General features: G+C 48.1%; 1 protein-coding gene across 1 annotated transcript in view; it reads left to right on the top strand.

Moving 5' to 3' along the window:
• The window catches only part of SLC8A3 (solute carrier family 8 member A3), a 187,327-nt gene extending 163,760 nt beyond the window's left edge, over positions 1 to 23,567 (top strand). Inside the window, exons 4-7 of the mRNA XM_024218833.2 lie at positions 10,460 to 10,584; positions 11,215 to 11,314; positions 18,489 to 18,764; positions 20,435 to 23,567. Of these exons, the coding sequence (XP_024074601.1) occupies positions 10,460 to 10,584; positions 11,215 to 11,314; positions 18,489 to 18,764; positions 20,435 to 20,811 (878 nt within the window). The 3' untranslated portion in view covers positions 20,812 to 23,567. The remainder of the gene's footprint in view (positions 1 to 10,459; positions 10,585 to 11,214; positions 11,315 to 18,488; positions 18,765 to 20,434) is intronic.
• The last annotated feature ends 1,445 nt before the right edge of the window (positions 23,568 to 25,012 follow it).

The following is a 25,012-nucleotide window of genomic DNA, read 5'->3' as shown; positions in this document are numbered from 1 at the left end:
ATAAAACAAACAAATAGGAGGGAGAATGAAAAAAACAAAGCAATAATTTGTTTTAAAAAATCTGAGACTTGAAGGTGGCTCAGCTACCATGGTGATGAGCATGCTATAACTCTTGGATTTAGTGCCTAGAAATGTTGGTTTTTCTGTCTTGCTACCAGACAGTGAATTGATCGTGTAGGTGGCACCCACAGAATATGTTTGGGTGTCACTTACAGACATATGGTGAGTATGATACCATTCAGTTGATACATGTGGCTCATACTGTCAACATTGTAGATATCAAGTGTCCAGACATAAGATTGCCGCTTAAATTAGCATGGAGAACTGGTGGCAATACAGAGGCAGAGTTAAGATTGTTTGGGGAACTCCAGCTCTGCACTTTCAGTACTTTGAGGATTTTTTGAAGTTTAAACTTAACTTAGAATTTCACTGGCTTTCTAATGTTTGATTGGTTTTTTAAATACATATTTGAGGCTTTCTTTTCCCCTTCACTTATTGAGACATATCGTGAATCATCTAGGAATTTCCTTTGATGCTTTCATTTCCAAACATTTTCTACTAATTGTTCTGTGACATGGGCCTCTTAATTTCCTAAAAACAAAATGTGCAATAGGACATGTAGCAAAGGGCCAAAAGGCAGGGCAATGTCCTCTGGTGCTGCTACCCTGACCTAATTCCTGCTTCTGCCACTCTGTGCCCTTTGGTATCCTCTCCCCTCGCATGGTAGCCTGTCCTGTGCCCATTGCCTCCCAGCACCTTGTCTCTGAGCTCCACTGTGCCTTGTTACTGCTGGTTTTTTGCCAGTTGCTGCAGTCTCTGTTGCTCTGTGCAGTTTACCAACTTATTTCGATCAGCTGAAAAGAGGATTGCCAACTGTAGAGCTTGAGAGGTCTGCTGCGACATTTTGAAGTACATTATTGATTTCAAAAGATGGATGTATTTGTGTCTGCTTTTACGATGGATTAATGTAGTATCAACTGCCTTAGGATTCCTTGTGTATTTCATAAACTCTGCAGGCCTTGTAGGGTTTATAACATTTGCAATCAATCTGGCAGGGTTTGTGAGTCCAGGCAAGGTTTATAAAAAGAGTCCATGCTGACTTTATAATCCCTATATGACTTCTTGTGAGGAATAGGAGATCTGCTGGAATCTGTACAGGATTCATAAACCCTCAGTGTCTCTGACATTACCTGGGGTGTTTATAAACTGTACAAGAATGCCTGAGTAATTCCTGCCTCAGTGCTTGGCCAGAGCAAGACTCCTCTGTGTTGTATCTTCACTTCTTAGAGCCCTCCCACTCAGTCTCAGAAAGTCAGCAGTCTGAAATTTGTGTGGTCAAAGTTGCCACTTGCAAGGACTCTTGAGTGACATCCTGACGCCCCTTGTTGATGAGATGAGGCTTGTCAGTGGGGATGACGCTGGTGTCAGCTGCACCGTTTTGTCAATCTCCGGATCTACTTGTTTGAGGGTGGTTGGTTGGTTGTTTTATGAAATTCCTTGAAACTTGTCAAATAATAACGGTGGGATGTGTCCATTAGTCAGAGCAGCCTCCAAAGTCTGGAGAAGGCTCTCAGCTCCAGCCTGCAGATCAGAAGGATGCAACTCATTAGCAGCAGGAGATGTAGGAGCATTCCCTCCAGCAGCCCCAACATCATCGGGAGACTCCTGTTGACTTGCACTAGTAGTCATCTCCGCAGCCCAGGCATCAGAGGGAGAATCCTACACTGGCTGTCAACAGGAGAAGCAACAGTACCCATTTCAGCAGCCCGATGAGCAGAAGGTGGTTGATGCTGCTGACCTAACCGCAGGGAGCAGCAGCAGTAGTATCCACCTGGCAGCAGCACTGGTACCTGTTGGCCAGAAGCAGCACTGTCCACCTCATGAGCGGCTCAGGGACTCAGAGCAGGCACAGCCTCTGTGCTAGCATTCAGATAATCGTTTCTGGCCTCTTACACTGGATGCCAATTCTGGTTGGCCTCCTCTGACTTCAATCGCTTGCTGCTGGTACATCTCCAGTTGCCTAAGCCTCTATCCCTCCTGCTTTGCTGTTGCTGTTCCTGCAGCATCTCTTGGCCCCTCTGCTGGTTTCACCCACCCTTCTGCAGGTTCCTGCTCTCTCCTATACAGGGCACATACCCACTCACCAAGAGCAGCTTTTCCACAGCAAACCACATCATGGGCTTGTGCCATCCTAAGTTCAAATGCTGAAGTAGCAGCAAGGGACCCACCATCACCACCTTGCTGCTGCAGCTAGTTCACCAACTCTGCCCTAGTCACTGGCCCAGCTGCTTGCTGGCTCTCCGTTTCAGCCTGTCAATGGCAGTGGGCTTGATGGGCCTACTGTCAGCAGCCATTCAGTGTCATACTGTCAGGTGACCACATGGCTGCAGGATCTTATAAATAAGCCTGTGGAATTGGTAGAGGTGGTTTCCCATGGGACTTGTTCCTGAGGGCCTAGCCACACTGCAGACAGCTTCTGAAGATAGAACATGTGCCAAGTGTCTGCAGGCAAGGGACTGTTGTTTTTCAAGCATCTCCATGCCTCTCCCCGGTCTTCCCTTTTCCGCATCATGCCAATATTGTATTATTTATATTTGAGAAAGTCAGTGATTTTTCTTCTTCAAGTGCTTGTTTGTGTCCATTCCAATCAGGTGTGTGCACGCGCGCATGGCATGGTAGCCGGAAGATTTTTCCCATAGCAGTGTCCATCCGGTCGGCCTTGGCGCCCCCTGGAGTCGCACCTTCATGGCGCTCAATAATAGAGCCCTGCCAACCCGCCAGCCCCTCAGTTCCTTCTTACCGCCAGTGACGGTTAGCTGGAACGTCCCATAGTCCTTGCTTAGCAGGTGTCTTTATCTTCATTATTGTACATACACCTCTACCCCCATAAAATGCAACCCGATATAACACGAATTCGGATATAACGCAATAAAGCAGTGCTCCAGGGGGGGCGGGGCTGTGCACTCCAGCGGATCAAAGCAAGTTCGATATAACGCGGTTTCACCTATAACGCGGTAAGATTTTTTGGCTCCCGAGGACAGCGTTATATCGGGGTAGAGGTGTAGTTCTTAATCAGTTAGTATAGTATAATAGTTTTAGTTAGTTTAGAGTTAGTTGGGGATTCCCCCCCCCCCCGACTCCCCGGAACTGGGGTATGCCGCAGTCCCCGGGGTTTAAAACCTGTGAGGTCTGCGGTAAGCGCATGCCAAAGAGTGACCCCCTACGCTTCTTGTTTAAGGTGCCTAGGGGAAGGTCACCAAAAGGACCACTGTAGGATCTGCTGCGAGTTCTGTCCCAGAACTATTAAAAAAAGGGAAGAGTGGCTTAAGGTTCTCCTAATGGAGGCAGCTCTTCGCCCCCACTCAGACCTGGGGTCAGGGGACCCCGCACACAGCACATCCTCATTGGCACCATCATCTTGGGAACTGGTGCCGAGAAAGGTCTCCTCCCGAGACGCTTGGTACCTGCATGGCTCCTCCCGTGGCCAATCGGTGTCTAGGTGCCTCAGAAGAAGAAGAAACTGAAGAGGGAGCATTCTCCCCTGGGCAAATCTGAGGAGTGGACGGCTGCCGCTCCCCTTGACACTGAAGGCATTTGAGGTGGCTCAAAACTTGCTGCACCTCATGCCGCTGTTCTCACCCCCTAGGACAGAGGAGGCTCCGGCCCCATCAGCACCACCACGGCAGGTGCAGTCAAGAGGGAAGCCAGCGATGATGTACTGGCGCTCCCCTTCTCCATGGCACTCCCGACATCGACACCTCCAGAGACAGAACCTAGTCGGTCCTGGAGTGCCCGACGTTCAGTGCCCAAAAGCACAGCTCCTCCGTGGTCTTCCTTTTTGGAGACCTCAGAGTCGGAATCAGACTCCTACTGCCCCGATAAGAGCAGAAGCAGGAGGTCCAGGTCATGGCGGGAGAGACGGGCTTACCCAGTGCCATGGCCACCGCAGTGGCAGAACCCCTTGAAGTGGCCCTTCTGGACTCCTGGGGCCTTTCACCAGAGGCAGGAAAGGAGTCAAGGGTCCCGCTCAGTGGCAACTTCGATGGCTTTGGCCACCTTTATCCCACCGGCTGAGCAACCAGCCACTGAACCACCGCCACCGGTGTCAACACTATCAGCTGCAGCACCGTCGCCAGCCCAACTTCAGGACCAACTTCAGCAGCAGCTGCAGCTTTGCTGCCGACATTGGCTTAGGTGCCAGCATAGGCGGCGCCGCTATTACCGGCACTGGCCTTGACAGCAGCTCCTGCGCCAACAGTGGCACTGATAGCAGCCCCGGCCCCGACGGCAGCTCCAGCACCGACACTGCCGCCAGTGGCGGCTCTGATGCTGACATCGGCACCGAGTTCGGTGACAATAGCCCCAGCTCTAAGTACGGCACCATCCGCGTCGGCACCTACCCGGGATCCCCAAGAGTCATGGGATCCCTTGGGCGCCGATGGCAGGGAACAGCCACAGTTCTTTGGGGTTTCCTCCTCGTCATTGCCGGACAAAGTGCTGGCTGGCACCGCCACAGCCCCGGCACTCAAAGACAATTGGGTGTTGCAGCAGTTGCTGCGCCAGGTTGCCCAGAGTCTGGGCATCAAGGCAGAGGAGGTAGTAGAGGACTCTGATCCCATGGTGGATAGCCTTGCGCCCTCTGGACCTTCCCGTATTGCCTTGCCGCTCATAAAAACTATTGCAGACACCAAAAAAACCCTGTGGCAGACCCCAGCCTCATTCCCACTCACTGTCAAGCGCAATGAACGGCAATATTTTGTGCCCTCTAAAGGTTATGAACATCTTTATTCCCACCCACAACCTGATTCCCTTGTTATGGACGCAGCTAATCAGCGCGAGCAGCAAGGTTTCCAAGGCCCCTCCCCCCAAAACAGGGAGGTTAAAAAACTTGACCTTTTCGGGAGGAAGGTCTATTCCATGGGTGGATTGCAGCTCCAAATTTCCAACCAACAGGCCATTGTCAGCCAGTACTCTTATAATACCTCGGCGCAATGGCAAAATTTGCAGAACTGCTTGCCCTAGACTCCCATGCTGAGTTTTCAGCCTTGGTTGAAGGGGGCAAGCTAATCTCCCAAGCTTCCCTCCAGTCTGTGCTGGACGGTACTGACACAGCCACGAGAGTCATGTCTACGGGGGTGGCCAGGAGAAGGGGCTCCAGTCTCTGGTCTCCTGTACGAGGTCCAGCAGACCATACAGGACCTCCCCTTTCAGGGTTTGACTCTGTTTTTGGAGAAGACAGATAAAAGGCTACACAGCCTAAAACACTCTAGAGACACCCTCAAATCCTTGGGTCTACACACTCCTGCCATGCAGCGGAAGCCTTTCAGGCCTCAGCCTCCTCCGCGGTTCTACCAACAGAACCAAAAGGACGTTTCCCAGAGGAGGAATAGGGGCAGCAGAAAAAGGCCACACCTGTCTTCAGGACAGGGCTCTGGCCAACCCAAACCACCTTCCGGCCCCAAACCAACCTTTTGAAGGTGCGGTCGAGGACGGCACACCAGAACAAGAACTGGATCTGCCCTGCCTTACCTTTTTGTCCTGACTGTCCCCTTTCTACCGGGCATAATCCCATATCACTTCAGACCGCTGGGTGCTCCGCATGGTAGAGAGGGGATACTCCATCAAATTCTGTGCCCTCCCACCCTTCCACCCCCACTTCCCCGTCCCTCTTCAGGGACCCCTCTCACGAGCAACTCCTTATACAGGAGGTGCACTCACTCCTTTTGCTAGGGGCAGTGGAAGAGGTTCCTCGGGAGCAGAAGGGCAAGAGTTTCTATTCTCGGTATTTCCTAATTCTGAAAGCCAAAGGTGGGCTCAGGCCCATCCTAGACCTGCGAGAACTCAACAAGTTTGTGAAGAAGCTCAAGTTTCACATGGTCTCTTTGGTCTCCATCATCCCTTGATTGGATCCAGGAGACTGGTATGCCACCCTCGACTTGAAGGACGCGTACTTTCACATAGCAATAACTCTGTCCCACAGAAAATACCTCAGGTTTGTGATGAACCCACCAGTTCACAGTCCTCTCCTTCAGCCTGTCAGTGGCTCCTTGAGTGTTCACCAAGTGCATGGCAGTCGTGGCTGCGTTCCTGCGCAGACGGCAGGTACAGGTGTTCCCGCACCTCGAAAACTGGCTCATCAAGGGCCACTCCAGGTCTCAAGTGGAGACACAAGTCGACTTCATAAGATCGACGTTCAACAAACTGGGCCTTCTTCTGAACAAGGGGAAATCAATGCTGTTCCCGGTTCAGAGGATAGAGTTTATAGGGGCAGTACTTGACTCGACACAAGCCAGGGCATACCTCCCGGAAGCAAGGTTTCGGTCCCTGGGCAACATCATACGAGGTCTCAGGCAGTTCTGCACCACCACAGCAAGGAATTGCCTGAAACTTCTAGGACACATGGCAGCCTGTACCTGCATGGTGCAACATGCCAAACTCAGGCTTCAGCCTCTTCAGTTGTGGCTAGCGTTGGTGTATCGGCCAGCCTGGGACAATTTGGACAGGGTCATGACCCTGCCCTGCCAGGTTCTCGACTCCCTCCTGTGGTGGCTCGACCCACAGGTAGTATGTGCAGGGTTCCCCTTCTCCAACCCTCAGCCGTCTCTCTCCCTAGTGACGGATGCATCATCACTGGACTGGGCTCCATTGTGGACCTGTTCCTCCTCCCATGGGGAGGCCATCTCCTCTACGCGTTTCTGCCTATCCCTCTTGTTCACAAGATGCTCGTCAAGATATGGAGGGAACAAGCTTCAGTGATATTGATAGCTCCAGCATCCGAACCTCGAGTCGCTGCACCTCACAGTGTGGAAGCTCATGGCTGAACCTGATGGAGCTCTCCTGCTCTGTCTCAGTTAGACAAGTCCTCCTGGGCAGTAGAAAACCCTCCACCAAGGCTACCTACCTTGCTAGGTGGAAGAGATTTTCAATCTGGTCCATGCAGCATCATTCGTCCCCGACACTCACCTCTGTGCCACTTATCTTAGACTATCTTCTCCATCTCAAACAGCAGGGGCTGTCCATGTCGTCAGTAAGGGTTCACTTGGCCGCCATCTCTGCCTTTCATCCAGCTGGAGACGGCCGCTCGGTCTTTGCTAGCCCTATGGTCAGCCGTTTCCTTAAAGGTCTCAACAGGCTATACCCACATGTCCGGCAGCCTGTCCCGGCTTGGGACCTCAATCTGATCCTTTCCAGACTCATGGGATCGCCCATTGAACCTTTGGCAACATGCTCCCTACTCTATCTCTCATACAAGGTGGCGTTTCTGGTAGCGATAACCTCGGCCAGGAGGGATTCTGAGCTCAAGGCCCTGACATCAGAGCCCCCTTACACTGTGTTCCATAAGGACAAGGTCCAGCTCAGGCCTCATCTGGCTTTCCTCTGGAAGGTTGTCTCCCAGTTTCACACCAACCAGGACATCTACCTCCCAGTGTTCTATCCTAAGCAGCACTCGAGCAGCAGGGAGCAGAGGCTTCACCCATTGGATGTCCGCAGAGCACTAGCCTTCTACATTGAGAGAATGAAACCATTCTGAAAGTCTGACAAGTTATTCATGGCAGTGGTGGATGAATGAAAGGTCTTCCTGTCTCTTCTCAACAGATTTTGTCATGGATCACGTCCTGCATCTGTGAGTGCTACAACCTGGCAGGGGTGCCTGCACCTCTGATCACTGTGCACTCCACCAGGGCTCAGGCCTCTTCAACGGCGTTCCTGGCGCAGGTTCCCACCCAGGAAATCTGCAGCACAGCGATGTGGTCCTCCATATGCACTTTCACCACGCACTAGGCAATCACCCAGCAGGCCAGGGACGATGCAGCCTTTGGAAGAGCTGTGCTCCAATCAGTAGACAACTCCGACCCCACCTCCTGAACTTGGGCTTGTGAGTCACCTGATTGGAATGGACATGAACAAGAATTCTTAGAAGAAAAAAGGATTACTCACCTTCTCTTAACTGTTGTTCTTCGATATGTGTTGTTCATGTCCATTCCAATACCCACCCTCCTACCCCTCTGTCAGAGTAGCCAGCAAGAGGGAACTGAGGGGGCGGCGGGACGTCAGGGCTCTATATTGAGCACCATAAAGATGCGACTTCAGGGGGCGCCCAGACCAACCTGACGGAGGCTGCTATGGGAAAAATCTTCCGGCTACCCTGCACATGCACCCACCTGCTTGGAATGGACACGAACAACACACCTCGAAGAACAACGGTTATGAGAAGGTGCGTAACCGGTTTTTCACGAGGCTCTCCTACTCTGTCCAGGCCTCCTTACACCCTTGCTCCCAAACATGTGAAGCCAGTATATAGAGATTGGCCAGTAGAACACTTCCATCCTGAATATGTGCATTTGCACATGAATCCCAAAAGTCACATGAAAGGAAGTTCCACCCCAAACAGCCATGTGAACAAAAACCTATCACATGGAAGTCAGTGGGAAAGCAAACAACCATGGCCAGGTCCAATCACAATGCAGCATTTGAAGATAAATTCATGAATAATCATCCCCACCTTTATCCTAGTGCCAGTCTCCACTTTCATTTTGTTAGCCCAGCAAGCTGGGGGGTGGGGTGGGGGGGAAACCATAATTAACACCATGGACAGCATCCACATTAATGGACTAGTTGATTCTGCATCGTTACCATGAACAGCATCACACGGGGAGCCTTCAGGGTATCATCCAGGACCAGAGACAACACCACAAGGGGATGTCTTAGTGGATTGCTCCTCACAGGCAGCACCACATGGGGCACCTTGTTTCCCACCTTCAGAAGCTTGGGAACACTTTTTTCTCCATCAAGGATTAATCATGCAGTTTTATATGAAAAGAAAACCCTCTTGGTCCCTGACCTATTTTTTCCTGTACATTTTCCAGTGATAGGAATCCCCCAGGAAATGCACAATGTGATGTAAGCGTAATTACAGTGCAGAATGAAAGAATTAAGAGTGTGTGTGCCTGCCCCTGTGAATATATATCTGGGTGAGAGTTAAAGCAAGCCCTGAATGGAATAGACTACTCAAAGCAATTTTCGAATCAAAGGGGAATAAAAAGATTCTATCTCTTGTTCAATTCAAACTAGAAAACATGTCTGCACATTAACATTTTCTTAAAAGGGCTCTTGTGCTAAAGCATAACAAGAATTGGTGCTTCAATCCCACTAAAGCTGTGGTTGCTTAAGCAGGGGGAGGAATGGGGGGAGGGGTGTGTGTCAGACTAATAAAGGGGTTCAAGACAGGGTAAAGGACCATTTTGATTTTTTTAAACAATTAGTTATGTCCCTTGGGATATACTGAAATTTATGTCCCTTGGTATATACTGGCCTTTTCTCCCTGAGATCTTTTTTGTTTTCGGTGAAATCTTGGCTTTTGCTCCTCAAAAACGTGGGTGTTTCTATTAAAAATCTTAATAGAAACAATGTATTTGCAGGCTGCCAGTGAAAATGAGGGCAGCCCTGCAGGAGCACACCCCTTCCCAGTCAAGATGTTTCTGGACTCGTGCTGCCAGTTCTCACTACGTTCCAACTCTAGGTGATATCCCCCTCGGGGAAGGTAGGCCCCATTGCTATCTCCCGCTGCTATGAAATAACCTGGACACGTCACCACCTCGACATTCTGTAAATGGCAATGAATTGGTCTGGCAAGCCAGAAGTGAGAGCGGGGGCAGTTATGGGCCTGTTAACTGCTTCTTCCCTCTCCAGATTGACTGAGACCTCGTGGCCAGCAGCATATTCTTCACTCATTCCTCCTACAGAACTCCCATTGCCATCACTAGTTGTACCATGTGGATGAAGAGGGCAGAATATGCCCACATGTTCACCGTTTTACTAAAATCAGGTTTAGGGGTGCTCAGTACTGTAATAATAGGGATACCTAACCTAGCACTTTCATCACTAATATCTTAGGGCTTGATCCTGTTCCCATTAAAGGCTATTGGAAAACTCACATTAGCTTTAATGGCACAGGATCAAGCCCTTAATGCACTAGTCTTTCACTTCTGGAGGCCTGGGTTGAAGCCCAGCATATGCCATAAGGGCAATCAGCTTGATGTGCTCAGTCTAGGTTTACAGTAGAGAAGCCCAGGGTAGGAATAGCTGAGGGTGCTGCAGATCCAGAGTGAGGCACATGGGCAGTAGAGGGGAAAGAAGAACTGGAATAGTCAGGGTGAGGGGGTAGGTAAGGACTGAGGTGCATTAGCATTACAGGGGATGCTTTCCCCAGTATGTTCCTGGCTCGAGCTGGTGGGATAGGTTCCTCATTTTCAGGAGAAGTATAATTCATTGAAGGTACAACAAGAAGCTCTTTAAAAAGCCCACTCACCTAATGTCCCACCATTAACTCTCACGAGGCTCATTGTGAACTCAGCAAAATGTGAGAGGTGCGTATTTGTGGCCAAGGCATTTCACAGCATCTACCAAGCACCCCTGTCTTGTGCTCAGCTTCAGCTGAGTGTTGATGCTGTTTTCACAGAAGTGGCAGAGAGGAAGCTGACCATCGAAGAGGAGGAAGCCAAGAGGATTGCAGAGATGGGGAAGCCGGTGTTGGGCGAGCATCCCAAACTAGAGGTCATCATTGAGGAGTCCTATGAATTCAAGGTCAGTGCTGGGTACCGGGGCTCTTCATGAGGAGATAATAGTGTCACTGGAGAGGAAGCAGCCAGAGGGAAGGGATATAGGTAGAGGCTTGAACAGAGAGGTCAGCCATAAGAGAGAGAGGGAGTGGCCAAGGGGGGAGAGAGAGAATGAGAGCGTGCCTGAAGAAAGAGGCCTAGCAGAGAGAGATTAAGGGAGAACCCGGAGGAGAGAGGCATGAGGGAGCAGCCTCAGGAGAGATGAAGGGAAGGTGTATGAGCACCTTGTGGAGAGAGCAGGTGAGTTACCCCGTAGAGAGAGGAGGAGCAAGTGTCCTGAGATGATGGGGGACAAAGCAACCCCTATGGAGAGAGCGTGTGGGGTGGAAATGCCTGGGGAGAGGAAGGATAGATGAGGGGCAGGGAGAAGCCTGAGGAGAATCTACGCTGCACAAAGAGAAGGGCAGCTGCATGGATCTAGCCACCAGCCCCATCTTTAGGGGCTTCATCTCCCTGGCAGGGAGAGTGTCTGTTCCAGCCCCAGTGGAAGGGCGAGAGTGCTCCTCTCAGCACACTGCTGAGTACCGTGTTCTCTCAGAACAGCACGTGGTGTCAAAGCTGGTTTAACTGCTGTGCATTTTTGTCCCATTGACAGAGTACCGTGGACAAGCTGATTAAGAAGACAAACCTGGCTTTGGTTGTAGGGACACATTCCTGGAGGGACCAGTTCATGGAAGCCATTACTGTTAGTGCAGGTGAGGGGACCTGAGGGTGCCCAGCTATAACAAGGTCACCAACCCTAAGGGAATGTAGTAGCAAGACTCGGGTCTCTGAGCGCCTGTGTAAGCCAGCCTGAAACTGCCTCTGCTTCCTCAGTGGTGTACTGCAAACGTGCATGGATCATGGGTATCAACTAAACCACGTGCACGGGATAGCAGGGATAGAAACCAGGAGCTTCAATTCTATAACTATAGGCCTCCAGCACCTAAGGGGCTGGTCTACATAAAGGTATAGTGCACGGCAAGCCACAGCCAGGGCAGGAATGTATAGCGCAGTCAGTCACTACGTGGACCTTGCTACTGCACACGACAAGTTCCATAGTGTGCTTTGACCTACTGCTGTTCAAAACACAGCCACTGGCTCAGAGAATGACACTGCAGCCTGGTGGTGACGGCACCCACCTAGGCGGGGGGGGGGGGGGGGGGGGGGGGGGAGGATTCAGGTGCCAGCCCTGCTCCAATGCCTGTTTAAACACAGTGAAACAGCTTCAACAGGAGAGATTGGGAGAGACCCTTCCCCCCACCCCAAGACTGTCCCATCTCTCAGCTTAGAGCACCTTCCTGAGAGGTGGGAGACCTCTCTTTAAATCCTTTCTCCCCATCTGGCAAAGGAGGGAATTGAACCAGGTCTCCCACATCCCAGATAAGTGTTCTAACCACTGGGCTAAAGTTCCTAAGATGGGCAGCGCCACCTCTTCTTCCTCTGGCTGTTTTGTGGGGAGTGAGGCAAGCGCCTGGCTCATTCTCCCAGCTGTGGATCTCAAACAGAGCTAGGTGCCTCCCTGTATCCTAGATTTAGGGACCAAATTCTGTGAAGGGGCGGGGCTTAGGGCAGTGTTTCCCAAACTGTGGGTTTCAGGGTTGGCGTGGAGGGAAACCCCAGTGGGGTCGGAGAGCAAGCCTGCCCTGCACTCACCCCACAGAGGTACAGTGATTTTTCTAGATTTCCCCCCGCCCCTCCCCCCCAAAAAAGTGGTGAACTGTGACACTCAGCATTGCAACACCTGTGGATTCAGGCCTTAGTGCCCAGTTCGAGGAGGTCCTCAGCACTCTCATTGCAATTCAGGGTGCTCAGTAATTTGCAGGATTAGGCCCCTATTTTGCAGATTCCAGGAATGCTTTGCAAACAATAGAGACTAATACACTGAAACACAAACTAAAAACCCTTCATGAACCATCAGCTGATGGCCATGTCCCTTTCAAGCTGGCATCAGGAGAGTGACAGGATAGTGTGTGGTGCAAGGTCAGCAGTTCAGTGCACCTTGGCCATTTGATGCCTTGGAGTCCTCTTGGAAAAGGGTTAATTCCCAGCCAGCAATGGGGATGGGTTGCTGCACAGGCTTAGCTGGAGCTGCTTGCAAGTGAGTGAGCCCCAAAGGCAACTTGTGATTCATGCATCTGAGACTGATGAGAAATAAAGGGGGGAGGGTAAGAAGGGGCAAGAGATATCTGGGTTTCTTCCTGCCACTTTCTTCTATGCAGACTCTCTCTCTATCCCCTCCCCCCCTTCTCTCCTTCCCTCCTCCTATCTTTATTCTCTTTCTCCATCCTGATAGAAAGACGAGTTTGCTGCTCCACCCTGTGCGTCAGACTGTCTGCCCTTAAGAACTCAGAAGCTTGATTAAAGCCCTTGCTCGGTATTTCCTGCCAAGCATACATTAGGGTGCTCAACCTCTGGGGCACCAGCTACTAGAGTCAGTGCTCAGACCATGGCAGAATGGTGCTGCACCCAGCTGGAAACAAATTCATACGAGTTTAATCCAGTGTTATTAGTGCTTTGGTAATTGATTTTGTTCTGGGAAGGGGAAGGGACTGGAGAAGAGTAGGATGGGAAATCCTTATACAATAGGCATTTTATTCCGTCCACACTTCAATGAGCAAAGCCAGCCTTTGACTTGCAAAGGAATTGTCACAGAGAACGTTCACCCTAACACATTTATGCCTTTGGACATTTCAAGACAGACATCCTCATGTGCAGCATAAGGGTTAACAAAGCAGTCAGGCATCCGCAGAGATGCTAGTGCAGCTCCCTATAACCAGTGCACAGAGTGCCATCTCTGTCATGTACTGCTTGTACGCAGTAGGTGCAGGGCTGCTACTAACAGACCAGACTTCTATACCAGACAGGCTACAGGGCTTCCATCACGGAGAGAGACAAGAAATGTGTTCCCTTTACGATACTTTAATGCACTGCCAGGTATCACTGTTACCAGCTCAGGCAAGATATGTTACACATGGTGCCATCTAGTGGCTGAACATTATAATATAGTCTAGCATTCCATCACATCTCTTCCTTTATGTTTTACATTCATACCATTTATAAAATGTACACTATCTTTTAGTATGTATCAGTCTGTTAAGTGTCTCTGAATCATACTGGTTTTTAAATTACACAACCCAAATGCATAACAACTTGGTCATCTGGCTGCCCATTAGTTGCAACGACTGTCTGGTCAGTTTGGAATCTTGGCATCTTCTTGTTGTTCTGCATGCACCATCTGTAGGGTTTGCTCTGTTGATTGGTCCTTCTGAGGCACAAACTGTAGCTGTCGACAGTTTCTGTTGAAGTCTCCATTGTCAGTCTCAATCACATATCATCTGGGTGATTAATTCTTTTTCTTTAGGACAACTGCAGTTCTTCATCCTTCTTCGCCATCCAGTTTGACACAAACACAGGCACCAGGTTCTAGACTTGGCAGTTCTCTAACTGAGTGTCATCTGTTGTAAAAGTGTTCATAAGGTCTTTTAGCCTTTTTATTCAATTGTCTGCTCTTTGTGTCTGGCCACTTTTTGGAGATAGATTCTTTTCTGAAGTTGGAACAGTAGTTCTGAGTTGTCTTCCCATCAGGAGTTGTGCTGGACTATATCCACTAGCTTCTATGGATGTTGATGTATATCTCACAAGAGCAAGGAATGAATCTTCCTGCTGAAGGATTTTCTTGGTTGTCTGTACAGCTCTCTCAGCTTCTACATTTGCTTGTGGGTAATGTGGGTTGCTAGTAATATGAAAAATCATATTTTGTTTGGAAAAACAAATTCTGCTACAGTGAATTGTAGCCTGTTGTCCACCACTGGTTTGTTCTGACATACCAAAATGAGCAAAAATGCATTTGTTTCTCAATAATACTGTGACATGTTATGTCTTTCAAGTACATTATTTCTATATACCTGGAAAAACAGTCCATTATGACCAGATAATATCTTCTGAATTCACATAAATCTGCAGCTAGTCTCTTCCAAGATCTGTCTGGTAGAGGTGTTGTTATTAAAGGGTTTTTTGTGTGTGGTGTGTTGGTCTGTGAGATCTGCAATGTTCACATGCAGATACTTCATTCTTTATGCCCTTGCTGATGCCTGGCCACTACTCAGACTGGTTGGCCTGTTCACAGCATTTAGTTAGCCCTTGATGTCCTTTCTGGATGAGATTTAAGATTTCTCCTCTCATTGCATTTGGAATTATGATGCAATCATCTTTAATTATGAGTCCATTTGACTCACTTAATTGTCCATGCACCAAAAAGTAGTCTCTTGTCACTTCCTTAGTGTCCTTTAGATACTTTGGCCAGCTAGTCCTCATGTAACTTAGAGCTTCTAGAAGTTGTGTGTCTGTTGAGGTTGCTTTTTGTAGCAGGTATAGTCTGGTTTCTGACTCTGGTCAGTATGTGTCCATAGCATCCATGTATGCCTTTACATCATCTTCAAGCACATAGGTAATGGAGTGTGATGCTGGGCTCCATGACAGAGTGTCCGTGTAACGGGGTTCACTCACCACACTGGTGCCTCCTGCTGGTTGTCATGGAAATTAGCTCTGCATGGTAGTGTGCCCTCTACGGGTGGTGTCTCGCTGCCATCACTCCTGCTTTAGGACCCACATTTCTCCAAGGACTGTGGCGTCCACTTCAGTGACACAGCCCTCCAGCAGTGCTACACTCTGTGCTCCCCCCTTCTGGGGGACCTGCAGTCTGCTGTTCAGCCACTTCCCTTAGTGGCAACTGCAGCAAATTGTCTGGCCACTTCCTCGTGGCCCCAGCATCCTCTTTGCCCTTGCCTCAGGGCCTCAGCCTGCAAACCCCAGCAGCCAACCAGAAGCTGTCTCTCACTCCCCCAGTCCCTGCTCGCAGCACTGCTCTGTCCAGGGCGCTAGCAGTTCTCTCAGCCCTCCAGAGACACAGTCCCTCCTCCAGGGGCTCCTAGCAGAGAACTGCCTTCCTCTGCCCTGCAGCTCCCTTTTTATATGGGCCTGCTTGGCCCTGATTGGCTGCTCCCTTCAGCCCTTCTCTGATTGGCTGCCTCCAGCGCAGCCTCCCTAGGGCTGCTTTTAACCCCTTTTCTCCCAGTGCAGGGCAGCCGCCCCATCAATCTGCTACTACCAGATTTTCCCCCAAGAACATATTAAGCAATTGGGTTACGAATCCTCCAAGGTGTTTGTATAGTATATGGTTCAGCATTGTCTCATAGGGTTATTTGTACTGCATCTCCTTTCAAAAGTCCAATCTCACCAAAAACTTTCTCGAATTCTTCCACCTTTCTCTCTAAGCACATCATGGCTGCCTCGCTGCCGCTGAGAAGGCTACTAGTTTTTTATCTTTTGATAACATATACTCTAAATGAAAATCTTTTGTCTTTGTAAGTTGTTTCTGTGGTGAATTGGCCCATGCTGTTAGAATACCAGCAGGGCTAGTCGGGGCTGTATCAGGTGATTTCAGATCTGGGTGTTTTGAAGGTAAATATAGGTACCTTCTGATATGACCATCATCTGCTCCTGAGTCAGTTTTCAGGGCAATAGTCTTTCCATTAACATTCAGTCTTGCTCTCCAGATGGCCTTTGTGTCATCACATTGATAGATCCCAGAAACAATGGCTCTTGGCTATCTGTAGCAGTCAGTTCTCTGACTGTCTTACTATGGCAAACAGCTGCAAGATGTCCATATTTTTTGCATTGATTATATCTTGCATTTTTGGAGGGACACACATCTGTTGGGCTATGGATATTTCCACATCTTGTGCGTTTAGTCTGAAAGGTTTTGTAGTTAGTCTGGATCTTGTCCAATATTGCCTCAGGTCTTATGGTAATTACTTTTAGAAGTCATACTGTGTCTCTTTACTGCCTTATTTCCAGTTTGAAATTGTCTGGCTTCAGCAGCCAGCCATTGGTTCCTGTTATGCCTTTCTCTGCTAGACTAAAGAGCCCTTTAGTACTTTGTATTTTCTGCCCATTAGGGTAGTTATACACTGTAATGAAGTCAAAAGAAGCAGCCCAGGACTAACACGGAATGGTTTTGATCCATTGACCTCTGGCTGATGGACCTAGCCTGCTTCCTCTATGTAGAAGAGCTTAGTTCCTAGCACAATGACATGGTTCCCTAAGAAACAGGCAGCAGCCCTTAAACCCAGGAACCAACTAAGGTTCAAGTTCTGTCCTTGGGGCACTTCTGAGACTGCCTACACCAGACACACATTACTGGTTGGACAGCTTTTGGAAGTTTTGCCTTGAGTGCCAGTAGCATTGTATGGAGAAATGGTGACAACTTTTGTAGTTACAGTTGAGTAGTGCTTAATCTACGTATGTTTGGTCACTGGAGCCTAGCGCTCCCTTGCTTCAGAGTAAGGGGATATGCGGTCCTCAGCATTTGGCCCAGGCACAGTTATTAGATTTGTATGACTAGCTTTATTATGAGTAACAATGAAGATACCATAACAATAGGAAGAGACTGAACATAGGAAGTATCATTCTGGAACAGCCCAATTGTCCACCTAGTTTGGCATCTTGTGTCAGGAACTGGCCTGTGGCAGATTTTCAGAAGAACATATAAACCCCCCTATATAATGCACATAGGTATGTTATACCGTAGAATGGATGGAAAATTTCCTTCCTGACCTCTGCTGGTGATCAGCCCATGCCCAGAAAGATGGGGATTAAGAGCCCTTGAAATTTTACCCAACCTTCTTGCAGATATTATTTTTAGTTTATCAGTTTCTGCTTTTTTTCTTAATATTATTTAGCTCTGTGCCTCTGTAATGCCAAACAACAGTGAGTTCCACAGGCGAATTATGTGTTGCATAAGAAAGTATTTGCTTTTATCCCTGTAAAATGTGTTGCCTTTCAATTTCAAGTGCTCACTTATGCTTGTCATCTGAGAACGGGTAAATAGGAATGCCTGACTGGCCTTCACTATTTTCATGATGCTGTCTGCGTTGCTATGGTGATAAATATGGTCAAATCCTCTGTGTACCGGTACAAGAACAACATTAAGGACATTAAGAGATGATTCTGTGATTGCTGATCCACTTTCAAATACCCTGATGCCATTTCAAGGCAATCCCGATATTATCCTCAGCGTCTTCCCCACCTCCCTCAGTAAACCCAGGAAAGCAGAGAATAGGTGAAGCTGGCGGAGGAGTTTATTTGCTCCAAATAAACAAGCACTAAGGAAAACTTGTGTGTACTTAAATTTTGTGGGATACAGAGAGAGAGCCAGCAGTCAACTGCTGCTAAAATTTCAAAATCCACATCTGGATTGGCATCTCCTAGTATGCCAATGTCCCAGGAACAGCCCCTCAGAGGCTCCTGCTGCACTGATGAACATATAGTTCCTATCATTCCATTGCTGGCATCAGAATGTTAACTGATGGGGGTCACACTGCAGGCATGGTGAAGAACAGCTGGGAGAGGGGAAAGCTGGTTAAGGTGTACACTCTCTTATGCAGCAAATATTCAAGAGCAGGAACATTAGCAGGCAAATCATTGGTTGCCCGTCACCTCCTGGGCAGCAGAAGACAGGTGCTTTGCTGCTGAGTTCTTAAGGCTGTCACAGAGAGCCCAGTGTCCACAGCTCATTCCTTCCCCTCAGGCAGTAGTTGGTATTCTCCCCTGATCCCTCACTGATTGAATCCTAGCTGTGGCCTAGATGATAGTGTTAAAGGTAATACCCCTGGTTCCTGGTTTGACCTCTTCTTTCTGAAATCCATTCAGACAGCAGCCAGGCCTTTAAGTTCTTGTCTGTGCGATTTCAGTGAAATTTCGCTGTTGCAATAAGGATCAATAGAACATAATCCATGTGACTGCAGCTTATAAAATGCAGCAGTGTTTGGAAACCTGGGATTTCGCAGAGCCCACTAGATCTGCTTTCTTGTCTTGCATTGCTTGCAGCGGGTGATGAAGATGAGGATGAGTCTGGTGAGGAGCGCCTGCCATCCTGCTTTGACTACGTCATGCACTTCCTGACCGTCTTCTGGAAGGTGCTCTTTGCTTGCGTGCCACCCACAGAGTACTGCAATGGCTGGGCCTGTTTCGTGGTGTCCATCATGATCATTGGCATGCTCACTGCTGTCATTGGGGACCTCGCTTCCCACTTCGGCTGCACCATTGGCCTCAAGGACTCGGTGACTGCTGTTGTCTTTGTGGCCTTTGGCACCTCAGTACCAGGTGAGAAGGCCAAGGGCAAGAGTGTGGTAATAGAAGAAAATAATGGCTAGCACCTCTATCCTAGCCCATTGTTCAGGAGCAGCAAATCCCACAATCCTTTGCGTGGGTAACTTTGGTGTTTCAGGAACCACTGGTTCTTGCGATGCTGTATGGGATGTGAAATCTGATTGGGAACTGGGGTTCGGGGAGGAATGAGAGTAGACTCACACCCCCTTTCCCCAGGCAAAAGCTGTTGACCCCCCCTGGGGTTTAGGATGCACCGGGTGAGAATCTCTGAGAACTGGTTTATTGACAGGTTTTTGGATTCTGTCTGGTTTTGGAGGGGTTGTGGGGGGCATGTGTTTTCAGGGGGTTTGTACTGGTGAATGTTAGGGGACTTGACAGTGACTGTACAGTAAACCAACATCCTCTGCTCATAGCCACTGACCAGACACAGTGGGACAGCTGCACCCTTGCTGTGCCAACAGGGACCTCGACATCATGTGTTTGTACAGAACCTACTACCACAGCGTCCTGGTCCATGACTGGGGCTCCTAAGAGCTCTAGCAATACACATAATTGGTAGTAATAATAATACTGATGACGACCAACGGGGACTGTCCTTCTCCATTGCCACCGGCAGTGGTGTCTCTACAGCTATGTCTACACTGCCACGGGAGGTGTGATTGCACCTTGGGTAGGCATACCCACACTAGCTTAATTCTAGCTGCCGTGGCTAAAAATAGCAGTGCAGCCATGGCGACATGCACCCCAGCATGGACTAGCAATACGAGTATGGACCGGGAAGGCTTGGACAGCCTGTGCTGAAGCCCACGTTGCCACGTCTTCATGGCTAGTTTTAGCCACGCTAAGCAGAGTAACGCCAGCCTGGCTGTGCCTGCCCCGGCTGCAGTCACACCTCCGATTGCAGTGTAGTCAGCCCCTGTATTAGCTTCAGTTCTGAGAGGCCACTGCTAGGCAAAGCTGCCAAAAGAAATGGTAGCAAACGGCCACTGTGGACAGAGATGAGCCCTATTTATATCTAGTCAGATAATCTACTATAGTTCTAGAGCACCAATTCCACTCAGAAATAAGTCCACCCCTTCATGTCCCCATCCCCATTGTGGGTGTATGTTAATGAAAGTGCTATCCACTAGCCCCCCTCAATCCGATACATACATAGGTCTCCTATCTAGCAGCAGCTTATTATGCTATCTCAATCTCAGCTGGAATACTGCCTAGTTCATGGGCAGTATTTACAGCGCCAGCCTCCAGCACTTACTCCTGCTGGTGGCTGGAAGAGGAGCCATAAGCACCCTTCTGGCTGGAAGGTTGAGTGCCACAGGCTGTGTTATCAGCAAAAAAGAGTGGGGCACAGTGCATTGGGTGCAAAGAGCAAAATGAAGGCCAGGACAGGCCTATAAATATCTGGCAACTTAGTGCACCAGTCTAAGGAGAAGGTGCTAAAATGGCATTGGGCCATTAATAGGACTCACTACCAGGGCCATTCTCAAACCGCTTCTCTGCAACTACAGAGATCTGGCCTCTGTCCCTCTCAGAAAAGGGTGTCCTTATTTCAATTCAGCTTCAGCAATCCATGCCTGCTCTCCTGCCTTAAAAACCGCCAGGACCCCCCGGCTTTGGGCAGCACAATTTCATTATTACTGTTAATTCACGTCTCTCCCTTCTAGACACTTTTGCCAGCAAAGCAGCCGCCATCCAGGATGTGTATGCTGATGCTGCCATCGGCAACGTCACGGGCAGCAATGCCGTCAACGTCTTCTTGGGCATCGGACTGGCATGGTCCGTGGCTGCCATCTACTGGGCTTCCCAGGGACAAGAGTTCCATGTGTCAGCGGGCACGCTGGCCTTTTCCGTCACGCTTTTCACCATCTTTGCTTTTGTCTGCATCAGTGTCCTGCTGTACCGGAGACGGCCTCACCTCGGAGGGGAACTAGGAGGCCCCAAGGGGTGCAGACTTGCCACAACTTTGCTCTTTGTGAGCCTGTGGCTCCTGTACATTCTTTTTGCCACGCTGGAGGCCTATTGTTATATCAAAGGGTTCTAAGCCGTGGAGAGATGATGAAGTCGGGGGGGAGGGATCCCCCTCCTCTGTTACCTCATTGGACACCAGTCCTCCAAGTGTTGTTAAACCAGAAGTGACAGCTGTCTGATTCCACAGTTGCCCAGACAGGAGGACAACTGAGCTGCAAGAAGGGCAAAATTATCATGAAACAAAAACAAGTTAAAAAATACAAAATAAATTTAAGGTATTTAAATAAATCAAACAAAATAAACCCAGTCACTGACCCCAGTCAGTGATATTGAGAATCTTCAGCCACCTTCAAAGATCACATTTTCTTTATTTTATTGTTTCTTTTTTCTCTCCTCCATTATGAAATGGTATCATGTATTTCTAAATAGGTTGAGAATTACAGAAATAAGTTGGATCAAGGTTTTGCGGGGGAGGGGAGGAAACGTTGCTTTAAGTTTTTTTTCTTCCTTTAAATAGACAAAAAAATGTTAAAAATCAAAACCAAAAGCTTCAAGCTGCCATCAGTGCTGGAGTTGAACCATGCATTTTTTGGAAGCCACAAAAACAATGTCATAGTCAAATGACTCGCTGTTATCTGTTTCTCCCTTTCATTTCTTTAAGTATATCATGAGACTGATGTATTTCAAATGCAAATACAAACACACACGCAGGAAAATACAATGATGAAGGCTGGAGCATGGAGCAACCCACGCACCAGCCTGGGATTTACAAAAAAAAAAAAAAAGACCTCTCACATAATATGTATCCTGTATATTTGGAGTATGGCATCTCTCTTTGTGTAAAAAAACTTAAAACCTGTGGTACTGCAGGGAGAGGAAAATACGTTCATTTAGAAAAGGTGAAGAAATGAACAGATACACAGACACAGCCTGCAATGTGGGAAAAAGGGAGCTAGGGAAACCAGGGCACATCCCTTAGGATCATAATGGTATTGTGTTTGATTTGTGGGAGAGCAGCAGGGTGTTCCTTTTTGCTTTAAAGTGAAGGTGAATTCATGTAAATAATTTGCGGTTCTCACATTTTGGTGCATACGAGAAGCTTTGAGGCATAACATGCCACTCAAAGGTTTCTAAGCATCATCTTAAAGGGTTTACTTTGTCCTTAAAAACACACATGTTTACCAAAGGGAAAAGGATCATGATGCCTCTTCATAACTCCTCTCTTGGCATCAGGGCCAGTTGATTTCTTTACATCTTTAAGGCCAAATATGTCCTAATGGATGATGACCCACATCTGGTTACTGTAACTCACTGGGATCGGATATGCTGAGCAAAGATGACACCAGTCTCTTTTTCGGGGGGAAAACCAAAACCAAATCAAAACCATATGACAGTATTTTTCCAGTGCAAGGGTCATTTCCCATTTTGATTTGTATCATGTCTGCCAATTTGCTCCTTTAACACCCTGTTGTTACAAGGATCAGTGCTCCACTCGTGGTCTTTGCTAGGTTGAGAGGTACAGTATGGTCTTAAAAACTGCCTCAGATCTTAGGACTTCTGTGTCATCTTAAGTACATTCTAGAAAAGCACCCTTTTAATTTTAAGTGCATTTTTTAAAGAAAAAATAAAAAGGGGGAATACAAGCAAGATCTCATATCATGAATTACATCAACAGCTGCGAATTGAAATGTTGGGTTGGTAAAAGAAAAAAAAAAAGCTATACTTATATCTATATAAACATATTATCTATATACATATTTCTTAAGTGCAAGAACTGGAAGAGGGCATTGCAGCTTCATTCTTTTTAAAGTGTTTTTAAGATGAAGATGTTTTCTTCTGTCAAAAACTTAGGTACTGTAAAGGGAAATGTCTTCTTCGTAAATTTCACACTCATTAAACAAACCTGGAGCATTAGAGAGTAAACCAGGCAATGGAAAGAGGTCCTTCTCTACCTGTCTTTTCATAAGAATGAGCCAATGCGCTGATAATGCCTTAAAGGCCGGGCAAAAGCACACAGAGGGAAAATAGAGATGGGACTGAGAATTGTGTTGTTTTGTTATGGAAAAGAAGATGCAAAATGATCTCAGATGTACGGAAGAGCGTGAAAATTATCCTTAATTGACAAATGAAATATTTATTTTCGTACAGATGTGTCTCAAGTATATATATAAAAAGTGTGAGAGGGGAAGGAAAGATTCTTCTCTCTGATATGATATGAGCAGTGGGCGCTTTGTCTGTTGAAACTAGCGGTGGGTGAACAATAAAAGGTGTGAATCCAATAAGCACCCAAGTTTTCTGAATGCTTATCCTCACTTTATCAGAGCTTTTTGGGTCTGCAACATCAGGCAAGAAAACTTACGAGAACAGGTTGTCTACGGAGATTTTCAGTATATCTTGCTTCCAGAGTGCCAAGAAATACAAGATCAGCTTTTGTTAACTTATTTCAACATTGCAACTCTCATCCTGGCTGTGACTCAGCAAGCAGAAGGGCAAGAAATTGAAAACACAAAGGTTTGGAAAAAAAACTTGGTTTGAATTTGGGGCAGAGGTTCAGACGGGTTCTTATTTTATCCAGACCGGTTCTCCCATTCCTAGTTGAAACCTGGCTTGGGTATTTGAAATGCTGTTATGTTGCTTGTGCTGTATCAAACACATGCTTTTCATCTGCTTCTTTATTCAGATCACTTTGTCGGGGGGGTGAGGGAGGGTTAGCGGGAGGAGGGAGGACTATGCTAGTGCCAATCTCATAGTTACTTTGCTGCCCTTACATACACTGAGAAAAACTGCTCCAGGCCAATAACATCTGTGGAGTGTTTCTTTCTTTTATTTTATTTTTTACATCATTAAAAAAAATACAAGAAAAGAAAAACAAAATCTTCGTTGCCTTTTTGCTTTGTTTTGTTTTTGTTCTGGAAATTTGCATGGAAGCATTTGTACTTTTCTTCCCCCCCCCCCCCCCCCCCCGTTTGTCTCAATGAGATTTTGCAGGAATAAGCCGCCTAAAGTTGCATCATGGATGTTTTGTACACAGGAGACCTCACTTCTGCATCAGTTAAAGCTCGCTGGTTTCATTGCCATTGTTCCTTGCTCTTTGTTTTTCCCGCCTGCGTCACGTCTCAGTCTGGAATAAAGCCGCTTTCCTCTTTCTGTTGCCTTGTTGCTTTTTAAATCACACTCTACAGTTCCTTACCCATTCGTACAAGTTCCTTCTTTTCTCCTTCCCTGATTGCTGGATGAGATGTCTTCTCTGTTGCAGGTTGTATGGGACTGCCGAGTTCATATGGGCATCAGGAAGAGGTGTGTGGGGAATCAAAACAGCTAGTCTGCTCCTACTGATCATCAGTGACTCGGGAACACATTCTGAGCAGATCTGAAAGTTAAAGGGGTGGGGAACATTTGGAACTAATAATTGGGTGTGATTTTTTTTTTCCTCTTGGAGGTACTGCAGGAAAACTGGTAAATCCCTCTTTGCTGTAAGGACCCCAAAAGCATTTGAATTTCTTCATTCGGCTGCTGAAACTATGCCTACTGCCAAACTTTTGATTGGAGAATCAGGCTTGCTTGGTTTGACGGATGACTAAATACTAAGACCAATGATAATATTTTTCATGCCAAGCAGATCAAAGTGCTTTGCAAAGCAACAGCTAGAGATTAAAACGGCATCATGCAAGTGGGCTGACCAAGATTTCAAGCCTCAAAAAGGGGCCTCAATGCTATGCAAGACTGTCCCAGTGCTGTGACAGGGGTTTCACAAAAAACATCAGCACTCCCGTTGACCCCTGAATGAGTGTAAGAAACGTAGCCTAGTCAGGTTCAATTTAGCCTTATTTTGAAAACAATTTTGTAACTGGGCTTTACTTTGTCCTACCCGTAGGTGAGCTAGTGTGTCACTGCACTAGCACCCCCTTGCCCCAGCAGAGCGTTGCACCAGACTTCGCCTGATCTGGCGGGACGGTCAGGGCCTCCTGCCTGAGTCTACGGTAGCCCTTGTCTGGGCAATGAAAGGTGTTAGCCTCAGTCCTGATGGGTTGTGGGGGTTTTCTCCTTATACTTGGCTGGTGTCAGCTGGTCCTGATGCTCGGGAGTCTCAAAATCCCTTCAGTCCTTAAGTCTCCCAGGCAGGGCCGGCTCTGGCTTTTTTGCCGGGGGGGGGGCGGAGCCCCGGGGAGAGGGCAGCGAGCTCCGGCGGCGGCTCCGGTCTCCCCCCCGGCGGCCAGAGCGCCGGGGGCAGGGCCGCGAGCCCCGGCGGGTGCTCGGCTCTCCCCCCCCCCGGC

Source organism: Terrapene carolina, unplaced genomic scaffold (genome assembly GCF_002925995.2).
Source record: "Terrapene carolina triunguis isolate 2854851 unplaced genomic scaffold, T_m_triunguis-2.0 Scaffold96, whole genome shotgun sequence".
NCBI lineage: Eukaryota > Metazoa > Chordata > Testudines > Emydidae > Terrapene > Terrapene triunguis.
Note: the sequence above shows the minus strand (reverse complement) of the source record. Positions and strands in the feature narration are given on the sequence as shown.